This window comes from Daphnia pulex, chromosome 8, assembly GCF_021134715.1.
Source record: "Daphnia pulex isolate KAP4 chromosome 8, ASM2113471v1".
Lineage (NCBI taxonomy): Eukaryota > Metazoa > Arthropoda > Branchiopoda > Diplostraca > Daphniidae > Daphnia > Daphnia pulex.
This window is the reverse complement of record NC_060024.1, coordinates 6,314,428-6,340,364: the sequence shown is the minus strand read 5'-3', so window position 1 is coordinate 6,340,364 and position 25,937 is coordinate 6,314,428. Positions and strand designations below refer to the sequence as shown.

At 36.8% G+C, this 25,937-nt stretch overlaps 7 protein-coding genes and 1 long non-coding RNA gene across 10 annotated transcripts; 7 read left to right on the top strand and 1 right to left on the bottom strand.

The window, feature by feature from the left end:
* Positions 1 to 551: 551 nt before the first annotated feature.
* LOC124201146 (tyrosyl-DNA phosphodiesterase 2-like) lies at positions 552 to 2,682 on the top strand. Its single transcript, XM_046597615.1, has 7 exons — positions 552 to 714; positions 963 to 1,124; positions 1,194 to 1,348; positions 1,443 to 1,748; positions 1,827 to 1,938; positions 2,011 to 2,181; positions 2,253 to 2,682. The coding sequence occupies exons 2-7, from the start codon at positions 978 to 980 to the stop codon at positions 2,565 to 2,567; spliced, it is 1,206 nt and encodes a 401-aa protein (XP_046453571.1). The 5' UTR covers positions 552 to 714; positions 963 to 977; the 3' UTR covers positions 2,568 to 2,682.
* Positions 2,683 to 3,527: 845 nt separating this feature from the next.
* LOC124201150 lies at positions 3,528 to 4,715 on the top strand. Its single transcript, XM_046597620.1, has 2 exons — positions 3,528 to 3,729; positions 3,851 to 4,715. Exons 1-2 carry the CDS (start codon positions 3,681 to 3,683, stop codon positions 4,432 to 4,434), a joined length of 633 nt encoding a protein of 210 aa, XP_046453576.1. The 5' UTR covers positions 3,528 to 3,680; the 3' UTR covers positions 4,435 to 4,715.
* A 1,010-nt stretch (positions 4,716 to 5,725) lies between these two features.
* On the top strand, positions 5,726 to 7,813 carry LOC124201149 (E3 ubiquitin-protein ligase NHLRC1-like). Its single transcript, XM_046597619.1, has 6 exons — positions 5,726 to 5,865; positions 6,163 to 6,328; positions 6,402 to 6,553; positions 6,932 to 7,049; positions 7,132 to 7,296; positions 7,376 to 7,813. Exons 2-6 carry the CDS (start codon positions 6,191 to 6,193, stop codon positions 7,487 to 7,489), a joined length of 687 nt encoding a protein of 228 aa, XP_046453575.1. The 5' UTR covers positions 5,726 to 5,865; positions 6,163 to 6,190; the 3' UTR covers positions 7,490 to 7,813.
* Positions 7,814 to 8,789: 976 nt separating this feature from the next.
* LOC124201142 lies at positions 8,790 to 10,965 on the top strand. Its single transcript, XM_046597610.1, has 7 exons — positions 8,790 to 9,049; positions 9,147 to 9,301; positions 9,371 to 9,475; positions 9,551 to 9,820; positions 9,880 to 9,985; positions 10,115 to 10,285; positions 10,359 to 10,965. Exons 1-7 carry the CDS (start codon positions 8,798 to 8,800, stop codon positions 10,662 to 10,664), a joined length of 1,365 nt encoding a protein of 454 aa, XP_046453566.1. The 5' UTR covers positions 8,790 to 8,797; the 3' UTR covers positions 10,665 to 10,965.
* Positions 10,966 to 11,757: 792 nt separating this feature from the next.
* LOC124201147 (tyrosyl-DNA phosphodiesterase 2-like) lies at positions 11,758 to 13,788 on the top strand. Its single transcript, XM_046597617.1, has 7 exons — positions 11,758 to 11,903; positions 12,183 to 12,348; positions 12,426 to 12,580; positions 12,645 to 12,890; positions 12,973 to 13,075; positions 13,157 to 13,324; positions 13,389 to 13,788. The coding sequence occupies exons 2-7, from the start codon at positions 12,211 to 12,213 to the stop codon at positions 13,677 to 13,679; spliced, it is 1,101 nt and encodes a 366-aa protein (XP_046453573.1). The 5' UTR covers positions 11,758 to 11,903; positions 12,183 to 12,210; the 3' UTR covers positions 13,680 to 13,788.
* Positions 13,789 to 14,725: 937 nt separating this feature from the next.
* LOC124201145 (tyrosyl-DNA phosphodiesterase 2-like) lies at positions 14,726 to 20,803 on the top strand. 3 transcript variants are annotated; one of them, XM_046597612.1, is made up of 8 exons: positions 18,470 to 18,808; positions 18,874 to 19,012; positions 19,133 to 19,287; positions 19,361 to 19,465; positions 19,541 to 19,813; positions 19,914 to 20,025; positions 20,157 to 20,327; positions 20,393 to 20,803. In XM_046597612.1, the coding sequence occupies exons 2-8, from the start codon at positions 18,881 to 18,883 to the stop codon at positions 20,693 to 20,695; spliced, it is 1,251 nt and encodes a 416-aa protein (XP_046453568.1). In that variant the 5' UTR covers positions 18,470 to 18,808; positions 18,874 to 18,880; the 3' UTR covers positions 20,696 to 20,803. The 3 variants fall into 3 exon arrangements, with proteins under 3 accessions (XP_046453570.1, XP_046453569.1, XP_046453568.1); XM_046597614.1 differs by lacking the exons at positions 18,470 to 18,808; positions 18,874 to 19,012; positions 19,133 to 19,287; ... (3 more) ...; positions 20,157 to 20,327; positions 20,393 to 20,803 and adding exons at positions 14,726 to 15,008; positions 15,106 to 15,260; positions 15,326 to 15,430; ... (2 more) ...; positions 16,056 to 16,226; positions 16,299 to 16,702; XM_046597613.1 differs by lacking the exons at positions 18,470 to 18,808; positions 18,874 to 19,012 and adding an exon at positions 14,728 to 15,008.
* Positions 20,804 to 21,081: 278 nt separating this feature from the next.
* Positions 21,082 to 24,225, top strand: LOC124199499. The gene is made up of 8 exons (XM_046595320.1): positions 21,082 to 21,329; positions 21,406 to 21,761; positions 21,826 to 22,493; positions 22,568 to 23,011; positions 23,078 to 23,248; positions 23,319 to 23,448; positions 23,514 to 23,620; positions 23,682 to 24,225. Exons 2-8 carry the CDS (start codon positions 21,422 to 21,424, stop codon positions 24,006 to 24,008), a joined length of 2,187 nt encoding a protein of 728 aa, XP_046451276.1. The 5' UTR covers positions 21,082 to 21,329; positions 21,406 to 21,421; the 3' UTR covers positions 24,009 to 24,225.
* LOC124199501 lies at positions 24,184 to 25,862 on the bottom strand. Its single transcript, XR_006876856.1, has 2 exons — positions 24,756 to 25,862; positions 24,184 to 24,682 (listed from the first exon to the last, which is right to left on the bottom strand). It is a non-coding gene; the product is annotated as an uncharacterized LOC124199501 (long non-coding RNA).
* Between the last annotated feature and the right edge of the window lie 75 nt (positions 25,863 to 25,937).

Below are 25,937 nucleotides of genomic sequence, written 5' to 3'. Positions count from 1 at the left end.
TTTCTGTATTTTTACATTTTAGATTATAGAATTTTTCTTGTCTCTATTCTTTATGACATACGTTGTAGGCTACAGTCCTCACTTTTCAGAACGTACATCTACATGACTGACTTAAACGAACGAGTAGTCATACCCTTTTTATAATGAATCCTAGTTAGAAATAGAAACACTGCAAATTGGCTTTCAATTGTAAGTCAGTTGAATTTTAGCTTCACTCGGGTTCACTTTAACTTGCCTCAATTAAATCATCTACAACCAATAACCTGGCTGATTTATCTTCAAGTAGAGAACTCAAAAAGAAATGTCAAAATATGTCAAATATTTATACATATATCTTTTATTAGTTATTTACCGTCATTCCTAACAGTTCGTGTGGTCTCAACTCGCAATCACGCGCGCTTATTTATTCAAATGTCAAACAAACATGAAAAGGATATGTGCTCTGTGACAGACTGCTAATTTTTGTGATTGCAAGTGATTCCACCTGTGGCAGGAAACTTAAAACAATTAGGGATGTGTTCATTTGCTTTTCATTTTTTGCCGTTAGAGTTCTTATTGTTTCGCGTTGCTTTATTGCTTAGCTCGCGCGGTTTGCGTGCTGTCGTAATTTTATTTGGGGGTTTTCTCTTCTATCGTTCATCAGTCGTTCATTAGTTGATCCGGCTCTAAATATTCGAGTTCTATCTTGTGTCTCCTATAAGCTGGCACCATTCGGTATATTTATTTTTCTCTTTCTATTTATTGAACTTGATTGTAGGCCCTCATGGTAACCGATGGTAACGAATTCGTGACAATTACATGTGTTATCTGTAAATATCCGATCGATCTCATGTGCTGGTGGTGGAATAATATTACTATAGGCCTAGTCATGTTCACTCATATACTGTAAAATAAATTAACATGTCATAAATAATTGTTGCAACCTATAATATCCTTATTTAATGAAATTATTTTATGAGTAGGATAGTCCCTGAAAAATGCCGACAGATGGTGAGGCTAAACTCATTCAGAGTGAAAGTGAAGAATTCTTGTATTGCGGCATTTGCCGTCACAAATACGATTTCCACAGGTCTCGGCCAAAAGTTTTGTCCTGCGCTCACACCTTTTGTCTCACGTGCCTCCAAGTAAGTCAGTAATAGCCCGCTAAGTATCAATACCACGTTTTAGGCTAAACTGACATTTACGAGTTGCAGATTCTCCATAAAGGAAACACTTTGAAATGTCCGACATGTAAATGTGTGACTGGCGAAATTGAAAGTGTTCTGTCCTTGCCGAACAACAAACATGTCCATCATATTGCACATCTCACTGAGAAGTTGTGGAATACTCGAATCCAACCGACAAATGTGTAGGTCTTTTAAAATTTTTCAATTGCGAACAATGCAACAACTACATTCTTTTCAAAAACATCCATTCCATTATTCTATTTGTATTACATGTAGTGAAGACGTCATCGACGGTGTCTCTGAAACTCTGACTCCCGATTCTTCCAGTTCTACCAGGATGTTGAGAGTCATTGACTGGGGAAGTTTGGGGAGTTTCATGGCAGAAAGAATCGACACTTTTGTCAAGGTCATACGATCGCAAAATCCTGATGTTGTATTTTTTTACGACATTGATCGGACAACTCTCGGCCGACTTCAAAAGTTGTTTCCACGCTTCAAATTCATATCGGAAAAGAAAATGGCTCCTCGGCAGGATGATAATTATCTAGGGGGATCATTTTTTGGATCATACAGCTTTCTGAGGTAAAAGGATATACAGCAGTCTACATATATTCAAATAAGTCACATTTCCACCAATTTCTTATCGTTGATTGATTTCAGGGTTACAATGCTGAATGCCACTGTCACTTATGATTCCCACGAATTTACAACTGTCCCTGTTCAACCCTGGGAATCTCATAGTGATAGTAATTTAAACATTCTTAAAGTCAAAGTGAGTTAACTTCTTATATTGGTAATTTCTCATGCAATCAACTGTTTACATTTTCATTGATTTTTTCATCAGGCCCATTTTGGCGATATGGAACTCAAACTTTTGAATACGCAATTAACCGTCGATGGATTATCAGGAAAATATCGCCAAAGCCTATTGAAAGCTATTTTTGAAGAGGTGCGGAATGCGGACGAAAATGTCAACGTTATTATGGGCGTAGGAGGTTATTTGGGAGACAAAGAGGTACCTTTATACATTTAACCCAAATATCAGTAAATCAAATTTAAAAAATATATTTCATTACCTGTTGTTAGGTAACGAGTGTTGGAGGACTGCCCAGTCGTACTGCAGACATGTGGGATGCGTGCGGTAAACCGAAAACATGCAAATTGAAATTCATCTTGGACGACGCCAACCTTACCTTGGGATGTTTAAGTCAAGAGAACTTCACCGCCAATTTCACTCGTTTGGAATACCTTGGTCGAACTGATCGCTTCTTTTTGCGTCCGGCGTCAACTGGGACGCTCGCCGTACCCAATTCGTTCCGTGTTATTGGCATACTGAAAGTTTCCGGATTGGAGCATTCGGTGATGATAGTAGACGTGATGACGAGAGGTGAAAGTGAATAACAAAAAACCAGGAAATTATTTTCTTTTTGCATTAACGAAAGTTAGGATCTGTTAATCGTTTGGTTTGTTTCAATGATCCTATTACAGTTGAATACAATTATGATTTCTTTAGATAGCATATTAATCGTCAAAGAGAACATCATTTCAATTTTTGAGGTGGAAAATTTTTGCTAATGTAAACAACACGGTATCCAATTCCATGTCTCTACTTTAGTCTACTTTCACTTTGCGGTATAGGCAGTAAATGTAATAAGAAGCAGCGATCTCAGAATTACGATTCGTGTAATACAAGAAGTAAATGACAATGCAACATTTAATCGAGCTTTCACCTGGGGCAATATGTGTGACTGGATATAGTAGTGGATAAAGGGAATGAGGCTTATTTTCGGATTCATCCAGCATCATCTTATCTAAACCACGACAAGTTTCCATAAAATGACGTATAGTCTTGTTTTACTTGTGTAATTTCATTAAACATTTTTGACGTCGTTGGTGCGCATTGATTTTATAATAACTGATGATGCAACAGTAGCTTTTAAAAATAGAATTATTGATAAGTCGAGTCGGTTCTATGCTCATCAGATCAAAGCTATTCTACACGTTGTATAGGTAGGGTATACAATTAATATAATAAGCGCATCATATACAGATACAGCAGAGCTGTTGCGCAACAACATTTTTGGAAGGAAACCCAACTATATTAGGGGAAAACATATGCTGTTGGTAAAACTGACAATAGATAACAAGCAGGTAACCTAGGTAACTATCTCACTCACTGACGCACATTGTCGTACAAGTATACAGACTTGTATATAGTATAGGCTATATACAAGTATTTCGTCAAATAGAGATCCGCCGGAAGACGATAGCAATTTTATCTTATCTTACCTTATTCACTCTTCCAAAATTAGGAAACACTGTTGTATATATATACATGACATGCATTTGACGCCAACGAATGAGTTGAGCATTCGCTTTTTGTTCAAGTCTCTAAACTGAATCGTGTGCGGAAAAATAAATAGAAAAGAGCTTGTTCTTATTGAGTTCTGGTCACTTTAACCACGAGAGACGAACAAGTCAAAAGTGAAGAAAGACAAAAGTGAAATTAAAAACATGGCCACTTTTGACACGACGGCACTCTTACAATCTCTTCCACCATCAGGTACAGTTATCCAAATCGAAACTGCTTTGTGCATCAATTATTTGACTGATGTAGATCAAGTTTTCTAATTTTATTTTATTTAATTTTTCTCCCTTAATTCTTATATGCCTTGTGAACAAAGACGAAGCTATTATCGGCGGTAATGCATACACAGTCGCCGGTGAACGTAGCACCATTTTAACGATCATCGGCAAGTATGGATCAGAAATCATTGGAGGGTTTCATAAAACAATTGACGTGGATGGGGAGATGGCAGCTGAATCTACTACAGGGATCTGTTACATTCGAACGCCTGAAACAAAATTCAAAAAGGATCAGATGCTGGAGAAATTCCGTCAAGAAAACATTTTAGTTTGGCGAGAAAAAGAAGTCAAACAATCAACAAATGGATATGAATTAGATCTGGCAATTGAAGAGCATTTACAATTTGTAATAGCCAATAAAGATAGAATTAAATTTTTAAGGTCTCCGGAAATCGAGAACAATAGCGAGGAATCAAACAATTCAGCGAGAATTTCATATGTACTCCCTAAAAGATGTTATTGCATGCCCGATGGTAATCGAGTCGGCACACCCAACAAGTGTAAGATGGGCGTCAAAATCGACACTGTAAATACTAATAAGAAAAACAACAGACAGATTAGTAGGGATGATTTAGAAATAATCATCAGGAATCACCACGAAGAACGTCAACCCGAGGCTTAAACCGAAACCAGAATCAAAGGAAATAAAAACAGAAAAAAAAATAAAACAACAAGAAGGAATCTACATATATTCGCATATAATTTACACACGTCGTCTTTTTGGTTTCAAGAGCGACTATTATATTAATTTTTAATTTTTTAAAAATATATATCTCATCAATTGATTTATCCTCATTGCTGGTACCATAATAACCTGCAAGAGCTGAATTTAATTATAACATATATACTTACACGAGCTTTTATTTTAAGCCAATACAATATGATTTTTAATCCGGAAATAATTTGTTTTTTAATTTTTTATTTGTACATCATTGAATTCAGCCTAACTGAGCTATGCCTGGGTATTTCGCCATTTCGGCTTTCAATGGCGAGATCGCTTCGTTTATATTTTTCTGGCCTTATTGAAAGAAACAAAAAGGCTGTTTGTTTTTTGGTCATTGGCTGCGTTATCTGTTCAATAAAAAAAAGCAGCAGAACAAACAAATTCAACATTTTGTTAGATTTCATTATCAATAGATATCAATGCCGGAAATGTAGCTCAGATGGTAGAGATAGCAAAATTACAACAGTATTACACTTGTGCCAAACCAGTTAGATGTCCGAGATGCCCGTAATTTTTGTGAAACGGCTTTCCGACGATTATATCCGACAAATATTCCAAGTCGAACACCGGGGATGTAGCTCAGATGGTAGAGCGCTCGCTTAGCATGCGAGAAGTACGGGGATCGATACCCTGCATCTCCAATTTGACTTTTATTTGTGGAAAATTTCTATTTGCCTTTTTTCTCTCGCTGTTATTTACGTTGTACCCTTCTCACTTTTCAGAACACATGACTGACTTCAACGAACGAGTAGTTTAAACATTTTTATAATGAATCCTTTAGAAATAGCGACATACTGCATTATTGGCCGAAATTGGCTTTCAATTGCAAGTGTGTCGTTCTAATTACAGCTTCACTTTAGCTTGCCTCAATTTAATCATTATACAACTAATAACCTGGCTGATTGATCTTCAAGTAGAGAAATCAAATAGAAATGTAAAAATTCGTAAATATATTTAGATTTTGTTTTCAAGTTATTTATACCGTCAGTCATCACAGTTCGTGTGGTCTCAATCACGCGCGCTTATTTATTCAAATGTCAAACAACATGTCAAGGATCTGTGCTCTGTGATAGACTGCTGATTTTTGGGTTTGCAACTAATCCACCTGTGGCAGCAAACTGTAAACTAATTAGGGAATTACATTCGGTGGGTTCCTTTGCGTTTCATTTTTTTGCCGTTAGAGTTCTCATTGTTTCGTGTGGATAAAGTCGTGGTTGTCTGCCATTTTATAATTTAGCGATTTCCAGAATCAGTGGGCAGTTGTATTTGAATTCAGCTTCCTGTACCTCGTATAATTCTTAATCAAGTTGGGACCAAACTTGATATAAGGTAATTTCTTAAGTTTGTTTTACTCAATTGTCAGTTCAATAATTGCCCTGATCATAATTCATATGGCCCTGATACACTCGTAAGTCGTATGTCAGCAACGAATTCTTTGTGCGAGACCCAGACCCTCGATTGGCTAAATATTTCATTACACTAATGCGTTGGTGAGTGGTGATGGCCAATTGTCGAGTAAAAAATATGTGGGGTATTTTTAAATGCATTTTTCACAATGGCATCAATTAATATATTTAAGTAAATAAGGAAGTAAATCCTGAATCAACTCAATTATTTTATTTTCAGAATAATAGCCCTGAGTGGCTGAAAGACTATGGCAGATTCTGGTGGTGGCGAGTTGAATGAGGATGAATTCCTGTGTTGCAGCATTTGCTTCCATAAATATGATCTCCAGCTGATGCGACCTAAAGTGCTGCCTTGCTCACACACATTTTGTTTCACCTGTCTCAAGGTAAAATCAGCCATCAACATGCATTTGTATATAACGTGTTATTTTAAAAATTCGAAAACTGTGAACTCTTTAGGCTCTCCATTCAGGAAACACTTTGAAATGCCCCGTGTGTCGACACGAGGCCGTCGAAATCACAGACGTTTTGACCTTACCGAACAATAAATACGTTCAGCACATCGTACATCTCAGTGAAAAGTTACGGGATGCTCAAGCCCAGATAAAACGGTGGGTTATACATTTTACGTTTATTACAAATTCAACTTTTAAAATTTAATTTCTGTTCGGACATTCATTTAGTAATAATGTCAAGATAATGTCATTGAAACTTCATCAAAACCAGCCCCCAAAATTTTTCGCGTTATAGACTGGGGACGATTGGTCAGTGGATGCATTGAATGTTTCAGTAGGATTATGCTCCTACAAAATCCCGACATTGTATACGTTACAGTATTCGAAGGAGATCTATTACATCTTCTTAAAAAAGCTTTTCCAAAATTCAAGTTCATAACATCCGAACAGTTTATGTAAATTGGATGCAATTGAAATGGACAGCAGTTTTATTAATTCGCTAATTTCTGTCTTTTGGATTTTTATTTGATCTAGAGTTGTAGTAATTCTTATTAACGAAACCGTGTCTTATGACTCCTACACCCACTTAGACTTAACCTTAAGTAATTATCATGGAAGTAGTTACTGCAAAGATTACATCCAAGAAGTGAATGTGAGTGAAATTCTGAAATTGTCGACAGTACATCTTCTCATAATAAACTTTTATTCGTTTCCACAAATCATAAATTTTTTAGGCGCACTGTGGTCCAATGAAACTCAAATTATTACACGTGGATTTATTCGAAGAATTAGGAGAACACCGCCACAAATATTTGAAAGCCATGTTTAAAGATGTGCGGACTACGGACCCTAATGCTAACGTTATTTTGAGCGTAGGAGGATATGTCGAGAACAAAGAGGTTTCAAACGATTTCAAAGATGTTTTTAAAATCAAATTTGAATTTTTTTTTTGAAAATTAACATTTCTTTGCTGGTCAGGTAATGGATGCTGGAGGATTGCCCACAAGGCTAAAGTGCATGTGGGAGGCGTGCGGCAAACCTCAAAAATGCAAATTAGAATTCACCTCGGACGTTTCTGGGCTTGAAATATAAAGTTTAAATGAAGAGAAGTTTATCGCCGAATTGACTAATTCGGAGCACCTGGATCATAGATCACATCGCTTCTTTTTGTCCCCGTCAGCTTTGGGAGCATTCGTCGAACCAAAGTCGTTCCGTTTTCTTTCTTTGCACAACCATTCCTTGCACAACCATTCCTTGGTTATAGTAGATTTGATAGTGAATTGTAAAGACACCTAACAAATGAAATCATTTCCTTATGCAGAACGACAATGAGGTAATTAAGTCAGGATCTGCTCATCGTTAAGTTTGTTGCATAAAGCCAATTACATTTGAATAATAAAATGTGCTTTCTTCAGATCGTTAAAGTGAAATTCATCTCAGTTTCCGAGTTAGAATATTGACAGACTTGCTGATAGTTTAAAGTGTTTCTAATTCGATGTTTCTACGCACTTTTCGCCACTTTTTGATGCAGGCAGCTTGCTGAACGCAGTAGGAAGCATCGATTGAAGTGTTATATCGGATTCGTAACGGTTTCTGTTTTTCTGATTTAGATTTTCGGTAAAATACCGCCCAAGCCAAAGAAATGATTTCCCTTTAACTTTTCTTTAAGCTCCAGGCAAGTAAATAAAGTCATGAGAATCCAGAAAGATATCATTAAGGGAGGTAGAAGAAACCCAGAACAATGGTCTAATTTTAAAATGTAGCTCCATTGGGGATGTAGCTCGATGGATTGTAGAGCGCTCGCTTAGCATGCGAGAAGTACGGATTCCCTGCATCCACACATTCGATTCCTTTTAAGGATTTCTAGAGCATTGCCATATAGAAAACTTTATATTTTCTTCTGTTGGTTCCCTATTTTGCATACATTATATTCTCAAAATTTACATGACTGATTTCAACAAACGAGCAGACGTCGTTTTTTAATAACAAATTTTCTATTGGATTTAAAAATTGGTAGTTGTTCCATAATATTGTATATTACTTTCATGGTCAACTAATAATATGCAAGAATTATGAAAAGTTGATCCTGTAGATTTCGATTTCCAACGAAGAAATGAGCGCATCTTATTCCTTGCGCATTTATTAACCTTTTTTACATTGACCCTGGGCTGGGGGCCTGGCCTGGGCCTGAGCTGCGATGGCAACTATAAACGAGAATTTGCGAACGTATCATAATATCACATTTCACATGCGATCGCTTTAATTTTCCCAGCAAAATGTTTTCAATTACATCAATCATAAGAGTCATGAGCTTGAGATTGTTTATGTTTTATTTGTAGTCTGCGGTCTGCGCGGCTCTGGCGGTCTGGCCCCTCTGGCTCTGCGACGTCTGCATCTGTAATGCACAGACGTTATTGCGTGGCCTTGAGAGTTCGTCTGAATTCGAAAACAAACAGTGTCTCGAATTTAAAACTGATTTGTGGTTTCACTCATCCATTGAATTATATTCTAAGCATTAAAATGGCTACAGGAGGTTCAAATGAAGATGATTATTTATCAACTTGTGGCATATGCTTCATCAAGTATGACCTTCTCATGAATCGGCCCAAAGTACTGCCTTGCTCTCACACATACTGTTTCACCTGCATTCAAGTAAGTTTCTTGAAACAAAACTAGTCGTAAAAATGTTTGGATGATTTGCAGTGTGCGATTAAAACTAATTTTGCATGGCTTTTCCTACTTAAATCAGGCTATGATTAGTTCTGGGAATCCATTGAAATGTCCTATGTGTCGTAAAACAGCAGTTGGAATTGATAAAGTTGAATCCCTACCCAACAATGTCCATGCTGAACACAATATTCTTTTGAATAAGAAGTTAGAGAAAGCTGAAGCTGAGGCCAAATTGTTAGTTCTTTATTTTAAATCATTCAGTTGCTGTTTGAATAATTTAATTAAACTCACTTTTTTTTCTAGATCCTCAAAGTTACTGGATGCATATTTGAAATCCAACAAGTCTGAATGCCAAGTGTTTGTCGTAACAGATGATCATGAGCCAAAGGTTTTGTCTTTCAACGCCAGGTCAAATATTGATTCATTTCCTTTAACAATTGTTGAGTTAATTGAATAATTTTTTATCTGTTGTAAATAATGCAGTAAAGAAGTTGTCAACCATTTTCATCAAGCTTCTATGAAGATTCCGAATACGGAAAAACCAGCTAAATTGCGAATTATTTCTTGGGAATCTTTCATGGATAATACCATTCCCGAGTTTCCTCTGTTGATGACATCAGTTGTTAATGTCTTGAAAGCACAAAATCCTGATGTTGTGTTTCTCTACCATGTGGAGCCGGACACTCTCGATCGCCTTAGACAAAGTCTTCCCAATTTCAAATTCATTTATGATTTCCACGATGTGGAGATGAGGTACATTACTATTCACTTAACTCCAGCATCTGTGTAATTTTTTTTTAAATTATTACTAGCGTAACTCTGTTGAACACTTCCGTGTCTTATGATTCCCACGAAGTCGTACAACTTCCCAAAGAGGATGAAAATGGTTACTATAGCTATAGCTTTCTTAAACTTGATGTGAGTTATTGACCTTAATTATTTTAGTTTCTTTCTTGTTTTTAATTTTGTCTTTTTTTTTAAACTTGTTTATAATCAAGACTTGGTAATTCTCCTTATTATTTCTTTTCTTTTCTTTTCTTACTCAAGGCGCATGTGGGAACTCTGAAACTAAAGTTAATCAACGCTGAGATCGACATGTTCGCATCTGATATGTGGCGGGAGAATTTTACGAAAATGATGTTACACGAACTTATAAAAGGATCCGATGCAGCAGCGAACGTTATTTTGGGATTGAGAGGCTGCAGTGGAAGTCAAAATGCATGTTTTTCTTTCTGTGCAATTCATTACTTCTTAGTTAATAAATAGAACTTCTTAAAATTTACATTTCTAGTGGGATACCTACCAACGAGACGTTGGACTACCTCATCCCACCGTTGATGTATGGGAAGCGTGCAAAAAACCAGGAATGTGCAACTTCATCTGGCGCCATGACATGACTGAAACCGATGTCTTGGAGTATAAGGATTTTAACGGTGAATCGCCCAATGCTAATGACGACGAATATCGTCTTTTACGCGTATTCTTACGTCCGTCAAATTCTGTTTTTGCTCAACCAAAATTCTATGGTGAAATTCAATTCTTAAAAATCACCCGAGCCACTTACTCAGCGATTTTAGTTGATTTTGATATATTTTAAGCACATTCTGTCTTTCGTGATTTAGGATGACTCTAAAAATCCAGAACTTTGAATTGTTTCATTTTGCGCCAATTGCAGTTAAAATATACAACACACGTACGTTGTAAATTTCTTTTGTCAAATTGAACAAATCATTTTTCATCCTACTTTGTTTACTGAAAACAATTCTAAACCATCCGTTATTTTTATCCGTTCCACATTCAAAATCTAAAAAGTTGGAATCAAATTGTTGTATTGTTTGAAAAATCCGCGCTCTTTTCAGGTTGTCGCTTGGAGCGCTCATAAATTATCTCCTCTTTGATTGCCTACATTTATTTTTTAGAGTTTCCCTCCTTTAGGCCATACATCGGAGATTGAATTCAAACTAAAACATCAAGCCACGTTACAAAACTCCAGCATGGAGTTAAGCTACGTCGACGCAAAGCCGTCGAAATTGCAAAACTTTTGACCCTTTTAGCTGGACATTTGCAGTGTGATGTAGCTCAGGTGATAGAGCGATTGGTAGGCATACGAGAAGTACGGGGATCGATACTCTGCATCTCCAACAAAACGTTCAGTTTTTCATTGCGGAAAATGTCTAATTTCCTTTTGTCTCTCGCTATTTTTTACGTTGTATCCTTCTCACTTTTCAGAACACATGACTGACTTCAACGAACGAGTAGTTTAAACATTTTTATAATGAATCCTTTAGAAATAGTGACATTACTGCATATTGGCCGAAATTGGCTTTCAATTGCAAGTGTGTCGTTCTAATTACAGCTTCACTTTAGCTTGCCTCAAATGAATCATTATACAACTAATAACCTGGCTGATTGCTCTTCAAGTAGAGACAAACAAATAGAAATGTCAAAATCCGTAAATATATTTATATTTTGTTTTCGAGTTATTTATATCGTCAGTCATATCACAGTTCGTGTGGTCTCAATCACGCGCGCTTATTTCAAATGTCAAACTACATGACAAGGATCTGTGTTCTGTGACAGACTGCTGATTTTTTGGATTGCAACTAATTCCACCTGTGGCAGGAAACTATAAACTAATTAGGGAATTACATTTGGTGTGCTCATTTGAGTTGAATTTTTTGCCGTTAGAGTTCTCATTGTTTCGTGTGGATAAAGTCGTGGTTGTCTGCCATTTTATAATTTAGCGATTTCCAGAATCAGTGGGCAGTTGTATTGAAATTCAGCTTCCTTTACCTCGTATAATTCTTAATCAAGTTGGGACCAAATTTGACATAAGGTAATTTCTTAAGCTTGTTTTACTCAATTGTCAGTTCAAATTGCCCTGATCATATGGCCCTGATACACTCGTAAGTCGTATGTCAGCAACGAATTCTTTGTGCGAGACCCTCGATTGGCTTAATATTTCATTACAATAATGCGTTGGTGAGTGGTGATGGCCTATTGTCGAGTAAAAAATATGTGGGGTATTTTTAAATGCATTTTTCACAATGGCATCAATTTTATTTAAGTACATAAGGAAGTTAATCCTTAATCAACTCAATTATTTTATTTTCAGAATAATAGCCCTGAGTGGCTGAAAGACTATGGCAGATTCTGGTGGTGGCGAGTTGAATGAGGATGAATTCCTGTGTTGCAGCATTTGCTTCCATAAATATGATCTCCAGCTGATGCGACCTAAAGTGCTGCCTTGCTCACACACATTTTGTTTCACCTGTCTCAAGGTAAAATCAGCCATCAACATGCATTTGTACATAACATGATTGTTATTTTCAAAATTCGAAAACTGTGAACTCTTTAGGCTCTCCATTCAGGAAACACTTTGAAGTGTCCCGTGTGTCGACGCGAGGCCGTCAAAATCACAGACGTTTTGACCTTACCGAACAACAAATATGTTCAATACATCATTCATCTCAGTGAAAAGTTACTGAATGCTCAAGACCAGCAGATAAAACGGTGGGTTACAATACAGCAAATTCAACTTTTAAAAATTTAAGTTTTACTTGGACATTCATTTTAGTAATAATATCCCGGTACAACGTATCTACGTGGGTGGCTGTACCGTCAAAGTTTCATCAAACCCAGCTCCCAAAAATTTGCGCGTTTTAGACTGGGGACGTTTGGTCAGTGGATGCGCGTTTTTCAGTGGGATGTTGCTCCTGCAAAATCCCGACATTGTATTCGTTAAAGACATTGATGAAGATCTATTACATCTTCTTAAAAAAGCTTTTCCAAAGTTCAAGTTCATAGCACCCGAAAAGCTAAGGTAATTTGGATGCAATTGAAGTGGCTGGCAGTTTTATTATTTCGCTAATTTCTGTCTTTTTGGATTTATTTATTTGATCAAGAGTTGTAGTAATTCTTAACGAAACCGTCTCTTATGACTCCCACTTCACCATAAGTCTTCCTGAAGATGCAGGTAGTCGCCAAGATTTCATTCTCGAAGTGAATGTGAGTGAAATTGTCAAAAGGACCCTGTTCCTCATAATCAACTGAGCTATGCGTTTTCACATTGAATCACTCATTTTTTAGGTGCATTGTGGTCCTATGAAACTCAAGTTATTACAAACGGAATTAAGAGATTATGTAGGAAGAGAACGTCACGGAAATCATTTGAAAGCCATTTTCAGAGAAGCGCAGCATACGGACAAAACTGTCAACGTTATTTTGGGCGTAGGAGGATACGTGGGCTACAGAGAGGTTTTAAATATGTTTTTAATATCAATTGCATTTGTTTTGCTTAACTGTTTTTTTTTTTGGTCAGCTAATGAATGCTGGAGGATTGCCCACAAGGCTAAAGTGCATGTGGGAGGCGTGCGGCAAACCTCAAAAATGCAAATTAGAATTGACCTCGGACGTTGTCGGGCTTGAAATAAAAAGTTTAAATGAAGAGAACTTTACTGCCGATTTGACTGGTTTGGACTACGTTTATGGATCTGATCGCTTCTTTTGGTCCCCGTCACCAAAATCATATTGCGTCGATCCGAAGTCGTTCCGTGTTCTTTCTTTGCGCAACCATTCGGTGATTATAGTAGATTTGATAATCAAATTTTAATTAAGACACCTAGCAAATGAAATAATTTTTGTTAAAACATGAAATAATTTCCGTTGCATTAAGCCAACTGCCAATTACAGTTAAATAATAAAATATGGTTTCTCCCAGATTGCATATTAATCGTCAAAGTGACCTTCGTTCATTTCAGTTTCCGAATTGGAAAATTGACAGACTTGCTGATAGAGTTTTAAGTGTTTCAAATTCGATGTTTCTACGCAATTTCCACCTCTTTGCGATGTACAGGCAATCGATTTAACTCATTTAAGTGTTTTATATCGGATTCGTGATGATTTCTGCTTTTCTGATTTAGATTTTCGGTAAAATACCGCCCAAACCAAAGAAATGATTTCCCTTTAACTTTTCATTAAGTTCCAGTCAAGTAAAACAGGAATGCCGGAGAATTCAAAAAGATATCATTAAGGCAGGTAGAAGAAACCCAGGACAAAGGTGTAATTTTAAAATGTAGCTGAGCATCTATCGGGGATGTAGCTCAGATGGTAGAGCGCTCGCTTAGCATGCGAGAAGTACGGGGATCGATACCCTGCATCTCCAACTTTCGCACCTTTTTTGGGATTTCTAGAGCATTGCCATGTAGAGAACTTTCCATTTTCTTCCGTTGGTTCCCTTTTTTCACTCTCAGAATTTACAGACTGATTTCAACGAACGAGCAGACGTTGTTATTTAACAAATTTTCTATAGGAATAGGACTTAAATTGGTAGTTGTTGTATAAAGTTGTACATAGTACTTTCATGTGCAACTAATTATGCAAGAATTATGAAATGTTGATTTTTAGATTTTCAACGAGAAAATGAGCGCATCTGCCTTGCGCATTTATTAACCTTTTTTACATAGATAGACCCTGGGCCTGAGCTGCAATGACAACTATAAACTAGAATTTACGAACGTCACATTTTACATCACATTTTACATGCAATCGCTTTAATTTTCCCAGCAAAATCTTTTCAATTTAATCAATCATAAGAGTCATGAGCTTGAGATTGTTTATGTTTTATTTGTAGTCTGCGCGGCTCTGGCGGTCTGTGCCCCTCTGGCTCTGCGACGTCTGCATCTGTAATGCACAGACGTTAATATTGCGTGGCCTTGAGAGTTCGTCTGAATTCGAAAACAAATAGTCTGTCTCGAATTTAAAACTGATTTGTTTCACTCATCCATTGAATTTTATTCTAGGCATCAAAATGGCTACAGGAGGTTCAAATGAAGATGATTATTTATCAACTTGTGGCATATGCTTCATCAAGTATGACCTTCTCATGAATCGGCCCAAAGTACTGCCTTGCTCTCATACATACTGTTTCACCTGCATTCAAGTAAGTTTCTTAAAACAAAACTAGTCGTAAAAATGTTTGGATGATTTGCAGTGTGCGATTAAAACTAATTTTGCATGACTTTTCCTACTTCTATCAGGCTATGATTAGTTCTGGGAATCCATTGAAATGTCCCATGTGTCGACAAACAGCAGTTGGAATTGATAAAGTTGAATCCCTACCCAACAATGTTCATGCCGAACACATTATTCTTTTGAATGAGAAGTTAGAGAAAGCTGAAGCTGAGGCCAAATTGTTTGTTCTTTATTAATCATTCAGTTGCTCTTTAAATAATTTAATTTAACTCACTTTTTTTCTAGATCCTCAAAGTTACTGGATGCATATTTCAAATCCAACAAGTCTGAATGCCAAGTGTTTGTCATAACTGATGATCATGAGCCAAAGGTTATGTCTTTCAACGCCAGGTCAAATATTGATTTATTTCCATTAAGAAATGTTGAGTTGAATGATTTATTTTTGATCTGTTGCAATGCAGTAAGGACGCCGTCAACCATTTTCATCATACTTCTGTGAAGATACCGAATACAGAAAAACCAGCTAAATTGCGAATTATTTCTTGGGAAGGTTTCATGTTTAATGACATTCCTGCATTTCCTCTGTTGATGACATCACTTGTTAATATCTTGAAAGCACAAAATCCTGATGTTGTGTTTCTCTACAACGTCGAGCCGGCCACTCTCGATCGCCTTAAAAAGAGTCTCCCCAATTTCAGATTTATTTATGAATTCAACGATCAGATGAGGTACATTTCTAGTCCATTTCCAGCATGAGTTTGAATAATATTTTAATTTTTTAAATTATTTCTAGCGTAACGCTGTTGAACACTTATGTGTCTTATGATTCCCACGAAGCCGTACAACTTCCCGTTGAGGAATCTGGTGAATATAACTTTCTTATAGTTAAAGTGAGTTATTACTGAATTATTTTGTTTTCTTTCTTGTTTAATTTCTTGCCCCTTTTTATTAATTTCTTTAGTTTGTTATGACCTTTAATTCTCGTTATTATTAATATGTATTATTTTTACTCAAGGCGCATGTGGGATCTCTGAAACTAAAATTAATCAACGCTGAGATTGACATGTACGCAAGTGACATGTGGCGGGAGAATTTTACGAAATTGATGTTGGACGAACTAGGAAAGGAATCCGATGCAACAGCAAACATCATAATGAAAATGGGGGGTTGCTGTAATAATCAAAATGTATGTTTTCTTTCTTTGCAATTCAATGCTTCCTAGATAATCAATAGAACTTCTTAAAATTTACATTTCTAGTGGGATACCTACACACGAGACGTTGGACTACCTCATCCTACCGTTGATGTATGGGAAGCGTGTAAAAAACCAAGAATGTGCAACTTCATCTGGCCTTATGACAGAACGACGGAAACCGATGTCTTGGAGTATAAGGATTTTAACGATAAAGTTCCTTATTGCGAACATAATCGTTTTTCACGCGTATACTTACGGTCGTCCGAAACTGTTTTCGCCCAACCTAAATTCTATGGTGAAATTGAGTTCTTAAACATCACCGAAGCCATTCATTCAGCAATCTTAGTTGATTTCGATATTTCAAGCACATTTTGTCTATCGTGATTAAGGATGACCCTGAAAATCTAGAACTTTGAATGGATTCATGTTGCGCCAATTGCAGTTAAAATATACAACATTCGTTGTTATTCTTTTGTTAAATTGGACAAATCATTTTTCATCTTACATTGTTTACTAAAAACAATTCTAAACCATTCGTTATTTTTATCCGTTCCGGCGGTTCCGCATAGGCGCATGCAAAATCTAAAAAGTTGAAATCAAATCGTACTGTTTGAAAAATCCGCGCCCTTTTCAGGTTGTCGCTTGGAGCGCTCATAAATTATCCCCAAGGACATTTTTTTTAAAGCTTCCCGCCTTTAAGCCATGCAAGTCATCTGGTGGAAAATATCGGAGATTGAATTCAAACCAAAACATCAAGCCACGTTACAAAATTCCAGCATGGAGTTTTAAGTTAATGAGTGAAAGTTACTAGGTCGATTCACCGACTGTCGACGCTTGGCCGTCGAAATTGGAAACGTTTTGACCTTACGGGACAACAAATATGTTCAATCCATCATTCATCTCAGTGAAAAATTACGGAATGCTCAAGCTCAGATAAAACGGTGGGTTACATTTTGCGCCTCCTTACAAATTCAACTTCTAAAAATTTCATTTCTATTTGGACATTCATTTTAGTAATATGCCGATACCAAATATCTATTCCATGGTAGTCCGGTAATGTCATCAAAGTTTTATCTAAACCAACTCCCAAAATTTTTCTCATTTATAGACTGGGGACGATTGGTCAGTGGATGCATATGTTTCAGTTGGATTATGCTCCTACAAAATCCCGACATTGTATTCCTTAACCGTGCTGATGGAGATCTAGGTCTATTAAAAGAAACATTTCAAAATTCAAATTTATAACATCTGAAAAACTAAGGTAATTTGGATGGAAATAAGATGGACAGCAGTTTTATTATTTCGCTAATTTCTGTCTTTTGGATTTACTTCATCAAGAGTTTTAGTAATTCTTAACGAAACTGTCTCTTAATGACTCCTACTCCCACTTAACCTTAAGTCTTCCTAAAGATGCAGGTAGTCTTCGCAAAGATTTCATTCTCGAAGTGAATGTGAGTAAAATTCAAGGTAAAATTCTTAAATTGTCGACAGTACCCCTTCTCATAATCAACTTTTATCCGCTTCCAAAGATCATTAATTTTTTAGGCGCACTGTGGTCTAAATATTTAATTTTAAAATTTAGAGGGAAAATCGTCGGGGATGTAGCTCAGATGGTAGAGCGCTCGCTTAGCATGCGAGAAGTACGGGGATCGATACCCTGCATCTCCACAATCGACTCCTTTTATGGATTTCTCTAGCATTGCCATGTAGAAAACTTTCTATTTTCTTCTGTTGGTTCCCTTTATTTTTAAATAAACTTCACTCTCAGAATGTACATGAATGATTTCAACGAACCTAACAGACTTTAGTATTTTTTTTTTTTAATTTGAAATTTCCTGTAGGATTTAAATCCATAGTTTTATAATACCATTCATTTAGCTTGAAACCTTCATTTAATCACAGTGTCATTATTTGGTTGTATGAATGCGACTCATATGCAAGATTAATGAAAAGTTCATCCTTCATATTTCTCAAATTAGCGCTCTTTTCTGCGCTTCTTTGCATCTTTTTGCGCTTTAATATTGGCCATTTTAACATACCCTGAGCTGCAATAGTAATTACAAACGTGATTTTGCGAACGTAACCTAACAGAACATTTCTCATTAAATTGCTTTAATTTTCCTAGCAAAATGTAAATTGTAAGCTTGGAATAGAACGGTTGCGAAATTTAAACATTTGCTGCCTTTGATCCCGTTTGGAAAGGGTATTGTCCTTACGTAACTTGTGAAGTTTTCAGTTTGAGATTACCGAGAACTGTAGCTATATTTCATTAAAATTTAATCAGTTAGCTGGAGATTGTTTTTTTTTTCTTTTTTCCCCTTTATTTGTAATCCGCGCGGCGCATGCAGTCTGCGACTCTCGCCGCTCTGTGTCTGACGTCGTCTGCACGCCACAAAAAAGTGACGTCTGAATTCGAATACAAACAGAGACACACAGTCTGTCTCTGATAAGTAATAATTTATCATTTATGTATGCAAGCCCATGCATGACACATGTATTTGCTGAATGCTGTACGTGTAGGAACATTCGTTTACTTATGAAAAAATTGTATCGAAAAAACGCCACACCACGCTGTATGTACATCCTTTAAAAAATAGGCTGTATAATTTCACACTCATCCATTGTATTTTATTCTAAGCAATAAAATGGCTACAGGAAGTTCAAATGAAGATGATTATTTATCAACTTGTGGCATATGCTTCATCAAGTATGATCTTGTCATGAATCGGCCCAAAGTACTGCCTTGCTCTCATACATTCTGTTTCACCTGCATTCAAGTAAGTTTCTTGAAACAAAACTAGTCGTAAAAATGGTTGGATGGTTTGTAGTGTGCGATTAAATTTCATTTTGCTGTTGCAATTTCTCGTCTGCATAATGGCTTTTCCTACTTTCATCAGGTTATGATTGGTTCTGGGAATCCATTGAAATGTCCTATGTGTCGAAAAACAGCAGTTGGAATTGATAAAGTAGAATCCCTACCCAACAATGTCCATGCTGAACACAATATTCTTTTGAATAAGAAGTTAGAGAAAGCTGAAGCAGAGGCCAAATTGTTAGTTCTTTATTATGTAATTATTCAATTTGTTGTTTAAATAACCATAAAATTTAATTCACTTTTTTTCTAGATCCTCAAAGTTACTGGATGCATATTTCAAATCCAACAAGTCTGAATGCCAAGTGTTTGTCGTAACAGATGATCATGAGCCAAAGGTTTTGTCTTTCAACGCCAGGTCAAATATTGATTCATTTCCTTTAAGAATTGTAGAGTTAATTGAATAACTTTTTATCTGTTGTAAATATTGCAGTAAAGAAGTTGTCAACCATTTTCATCAAGCTTCTATGAAGATTCCGGATACGGAAAAACCAGCTAAATTGCGAATTATTTCTTGGGAACGTTTCCTTGCCAATAATGATGCTTCCAACTTTCATCTGTTGATGGCATCACTTGTTAATATCTTGAAAACACAAAATCCTGATGTTGTGTTTCTCTACCATGTGAAGCCGGCCACTCTCGATCGCCTTAAAAAGAGTCTTCCCAATTTCAAATTTATTTCTGAATTCAGCTATCAAGAGATGAGGTAGGCCTACATTCCTAGTCACTTACCTCCAGCATGAGTTTGCAGAACTTTTAACTCCAGCTGTCCAGCATCTGTGTAATTTTTTAAAAATTATTTCTAGCGTAACGCTGTTGAACACTTCCGTGTTTTATGATTCCCACGAAGTCGTACAACTGCCCTTAGAGCAAACTGATGGTGACCTTCCATTAAACTATAACTTTCTTATAGTTGAAGTGAGTTATTAACCTGAGTGAATTATTTTGTTTTCTTTCTTGTTTATTTTCTTGCCCCTTTTTATTAATTTCTTTAGTTTGTTATGACCTTTAATTCTCGTTATTATTAATATGTATTATTTTTACTCAAGGCGCATGTGGGATCTCTGAAACTAAAATTAATCAACGCTGAGATTGACATGTACGCAAGTGACATGTGGCGGGAGAATTTTACGAAATTGATGTTGGACGAACTAGGAAATGAATCCGATGCAACAGCGAACATCATTTTGAGAATGGGGGGTTGCTGGGATGAACAAAATGCATGTTTTTCTTTCTCTACAATTCATTGCTTTTGAGTTAATAAATAGAAAATTTTTAATTTTAGTGGCATACCTACACGCGAGACGTTGGACTACCTCATCGCACCGTTGATGTTTGGGAAGCTTGCAAAAAACCAAGAATGTGCAACTTCATCTGGCCTTATGACAGCATGACTGAAACCGATGTCTTAGAATATAAAAGTTTCAACGGTAAAATGCCCTATTGCGACGAACATCGTCTTGCACGCGTATACTTACGTCCTTCAAATTCTGTTTTCGCCCAACCTAAATTCTATGGTGAAATTGAATTTTTAAACATCAGAAGAGCCATTTCCTCAGCGATTTTAGTTGATTTTTGTATATTTTAAGCACATTCTGGTTACCGTGATTTATGATGACTCTGAAAATCTAGAACTTCGAATTGTTTCATGTTTGACCAATTTCAGTTAAAATATACAACATACGTACGTTGTAAATTTATTGTGTCAAATTCAACAAATCATTTCATCCTACATTGTTTACTGAAAACCATTCTAAACCCATCCGTTATTTTTATCCGTTCCGCATAGGCGCATGCAAAATCTAAAAAGTTGGAATAAAATTGTTGTACTGTTTGAAAAATCCGCGCCCTTTTCAGGTTGTCGCTTGGAGCGCTCATAAATTATCCCCGATTTGATTGGCTACATTTTTTTAGAGCTTCCCGCCTTTAGGCCATACAAGTCATCTGGTGGAAAATATCGGAGATTGAATTCAAACCAAAACATCAAGCCACGTTATAAGCAAATCGCAGACGACGTGGCAAACAACAGAAAAATATGCGTGCCGTATGCGTGGCATTTTAGTCTTCAAGAAGGTCCCAACAGTTTAACAATTGGTCACCCCCAAAAGTTCATTGTCAGAAGGACCAAGCCAAGCCAACATTACTTTTACGGGTTTTCATTGTGACTCGTCTTATTGATTTTTATTGGATATTTCGACAAACCGCAATCGTGTTTTGAACCGGTAAATCACATGTTTGTTTATTTGGTTTTATTTATTTTTTTATTTTGTCAACTGGCTAAATAATACTTTTTTTCAGATTGCACTTGTTGAACATGCCGAAACGCAGATTACGAACCAGTACTAATTTACCCATGAATTCAAGTTGTTTTCTGTGCAACATAGAAATTCCAGGAGATTCAAAAGATCTCTTTGAGCACTTCCGTTCAGTTCACTTTATAACAACCGAGCCAGCTAAAGACACTTCAAATTTTGAGCACAGTGACAGTCAATCCGAACATTGTCCTGATTTAGAAGAATTATCGTTTCATGACATAGCAATGGAATGTGGTGAGCTACCTCTTGATGCAGATGTAACAAAATGGACTTCAGAAGATGTTGCAAGGAAGCTAAAAATGGAATCCTTTGATCAATCAGTTATTGATACCTTTAAAGGTACTGTTCCTTTAATTTTTGTAACTGTGTTTTCAGTTTGGAGATAAAATGTTGTTCTTTGCAGATGAAGATATCGATGGAAATAGCCTTTTGACGCTTACAAGGGAGGACCTTAATGAGCTCAAACTGAAACTAGGCCACAAGAAAAAGGTGGAACGATTGATTCAGACTCTCCAAAACCCACCGCCTAAAAAAACAGCAGAGCCTACAGTTTCAACCGCTAATGTGCAGCCAAGCCATCAGCCATCAATGATGAATGTGGCATCAATGGAAACATTTCCAATTATAGTGCAACCCTCAGTATTCTCGCCAAATGTTCCAGTATCATCTCCAAATTTTCCAGTATGTTCTGCGAGTTTTTCAGTCTCTTCACCAACAAACTACCCACTATCTTCAGAAAGTGTTTCGATACTGTCCTCTGAAAATATTTCAGTATTATCTCCAGAAAATGTTTCAGTATTATCTTCAGCAAGTGTTTCAGTATTACCTTCAACAAGTGTCTCAATATTACCTTCGACAAGTGCGTCAGTATTACCGACAACAAGTGTTATGGTATCTTCACCGATAAGTGTCCCGATGTCATCGTCAAATGTTTCAGTATCGTCCGCAAGTGCCATTCCCGTGCAAACTGCAATTCCAATAGTTCAACTTCAGCCTTCTGTAACTCACAAAGTTCTCATGCAACAACTTCCCAACATAGACAGCTCCAGCTCTCCGCGAAGATCTGAAAGGGTATATATACCTAATTTGAATTTCATTATTTGTTCACCAAAACTGTCAATTAATTTGGATTTTTCTGTACCTAGTGCTGCACTTTCAACGTTAAAGAAATGATCCTTGCGTCGAGTAAAGGGAGAGCCGTTTACGAGGACTATTTAGCCCGTGAAAAAACCTTTCTAACCGTCCCTGAGCGCAGGACTATAGTCTTTGTAGTGGTAGAGGCCATGGTCAACGAGATTGGACTTTACCCTACGACGCAGGAAAAGGATCTGTTGGCCGCTGCGATTATTCAAGCTTTCCCTTGCCTAGGCATTAGAGACGGGAACAATCTCATCCACAGTCACTACTACCATGCCAAATCTGGCGGCTTCATAGAGACACTGTTGAAGACGATGCGCAAAAAGCAACCTGAATGTCGGAAAAGGAAAATGAGTCTGAAGCAGAAAATTCACCGGAGAATTCCTCGAGGATATATCGAAGATTGCGGGCCAGAACTGGAAGAAGAAGAAATTCAGATGCACGAATTTATGGTAAAAATTTATTTTCTGTTCCGTTTCTATGCTTTTTTTATCACAGATTTTGGTTCTGATCAACAGGTTCGTTTGCTGAAAAGTTTGATACCGACTGCATCCAACGCCGAACAGATCAACGATGCCATGGAATCGACATTTCCCTTCCGTCAGTATCAAATGAAGAGAAATCTCAAGACTCCAAGCCTCATCCTGGCGGAATATCCGCGCATGGTGGACTTTAACAACGGTCTATTGGTAATATAAGGGCTTTTCTATGTTAAATGTGACACCTGACGCTTAGTTTGCAATTATTCTTGGAAATTAGATTTTCGACGATTTCAAGAGAAAATATCCTTCGGCCAATGATATTGAGCAGAATTTCATTCACACGTATGGTGATCGACTTATTTTTCTAGCCGAGAAAGAACTGGATGCTCTCCCAGTTTGCAATAATGGTAACAGCCAGATAGTCTCCATACGTATAGAATAGTTAAAAACAACTATTTTATCTTTTCTTCAGACTTTCTCCGTTTGCTGCTGATATGCATCTTCATCATGCCAGAAATTAAAAAAATTCGCAAGAATTCTGTCGATGAAAAAGTTCAACAACTCGTGATGTTCGTATCGGTATGTTACATTTCATCCAACCCCAAAAAAATGATTGAAATCAGTCTCATTTCTATTCTAGGAAAACCGAAACCTACAAGAATTCGTGGCCTTACGCCCAACGGATCAAACCAATTCGACTCCGCATCCGTATCTCGTCGGTGTCGGAACGATGACGGAGCCAGTGTACTTCAACTTGGTCATCGATGGCAACATCATTCCGTGCGGCAGCGATTCCCTTACAGCTTTCAAGAATCTCTTTGCGTCCTACTTTGTTTTCCAGTTGCATTATCCGGTTCTCATCAAGCCGCTCTTCAAATTTTTCGAGGAAAGAGTTTTCCGATTAACTCCCACCATGACTGCCACCACGGCCGACTTTGTGGCACGATTGGAGACTATTCCCAGATGAAATTTTATCCCATTTTCAAATCAAAAGCCACAAAACTCCATACCTCGACTGGATTGTTGACGAATTCGAACATGTTCGTGCCTGTATTCTTCTAATAGTGCCATATCTATTTCGGTTTTTGGTGATTTTTAACGACGCATATTTTTTTTTTTAATTCTTCCTTTTTTTTATCTCATTTTCATTTACAGCCAAGAATAAACTTAGGTTTATGTGATTAGACGAATGTCGTGTCAAGTTTGATCCAGTGTTGTGCAAGTTTGACATTACAGGACCAAGCCCTTGAATCATTCGTTAACCTCATTCTTAAGACATTGACTTTTTAAAATGCCCAGATGGACAAGGTTGGACTGTGAAATTTGCCGCAAGGTTAAGAGAAAGGTGAAAGAAACTATTGAGCAATTCTAACCTTGCGGTTTGTAAAAAAAAGGTGTCAAATGGAGATATTAGAAAATATTGCATATTATTTTTTGTGTTTTCTAATTTATTCTTGAATTTTGTAGTGCTCGAAGAATTCTCAATAGTTGGCGCAAATCCCCTATACTATTTCAAAAACTGTTGTTTGGCCACCAAGTTATAATCAGAGTTTTCTATGAATCGTAGGGGTCAGCAGCCCATCCGGAAAGCAATCAAAATGTGTCGCCCTGGATTAACCCACTACCCACGAGTCGGGTGAGCTAGATTTGATTGATGAGAATTGAACATGGTTACTTTTTTTCCAATTTTTAAGTAAAAAAACTAAATGATTACCTGAAATTAGAAAATATGTTTAATGGTTATGTGGTCCTACAGGATTCAATCAAGAATTTGATTTCAAAATCGAAACGAAATCGTCCAAGTTGCTGCAAAAATTGCAAGTAAATTTACTAATGCTTAAACAAATCTGACAATGTAACAAAACAGAAAAATGGTGTTAAATTTTGAAGCATTCATGTTTTATTGTACAAAGTAAGTACCACAAGGGACGCGCACTTGTAGAGCAACATCTCTTTAATTATAAAAACATATTACCTTTTATAGCGAAAAAATAATAATAGTGCTTGAGCTAATCAAAAGTAAACTATACTTCATAGACTTTCCTAGGGCACTCCATCCAAACCGGTTGTTATTATTTGAGTGGACGTGGCGCAATACCTCGAAGTCATCATAGCAACAGTTCAGGGATTTTACGTATTGCGCCATTGGTAATTTGAATAAATGGCTTCTATACGCTTGCCACGAGTTGGATTGTCAGACTTGTCTCAGATGAGGCTTTACCTTAGCGCCAACGGCGATTTCCGGCTGTATAATGAATACCTTTGTGTATTCTAACCTGTAATCGTTAGACTACATTACACGCCCTAATCACATATGATCTACGGTAAACTCAGATTATTTACTACGACTGTGGCACTGCATCAATTAAGATCAACCAGACCAACCCGATTGTGAACAAAATGTTTGTTTTGTTAATTCGAATCATCCAGTTGCTGTCGACAATAATAATAATTTGATGGACTGCCATTTTTTTTAATATTTGCGGAGGAAAGTGTTTCTTTCAGGTGTTAAGAAATGATGTGAGCCACAGGAATCGCTAATACTGCATGCAGTGGATATAATTTATTAATTTATAATCCATTATTCACCCGCCATAAAATGGTCATATAAACGATGAATCATTCCCTACTCACGCATTGCAATCGCTTATGGCAATATCAGCACATGGTACGCAATAATTATAACACTTAAATAATAAAATATATGCACCAAACCACAAATATGAATTTCAGATTAACCAATCGGCGACACTGTTGTGCAAACGGTTTTGAGCAGCAGCTGTTTAGCAGCTGTTCAAATAGTAACTTTTCAACGGAAAAATATTGCCAAATGAATCATTTTTATTGCGTAGCTGTGAGTCAATAAAAAGTGCAGACTATACGACTTTCATACGAT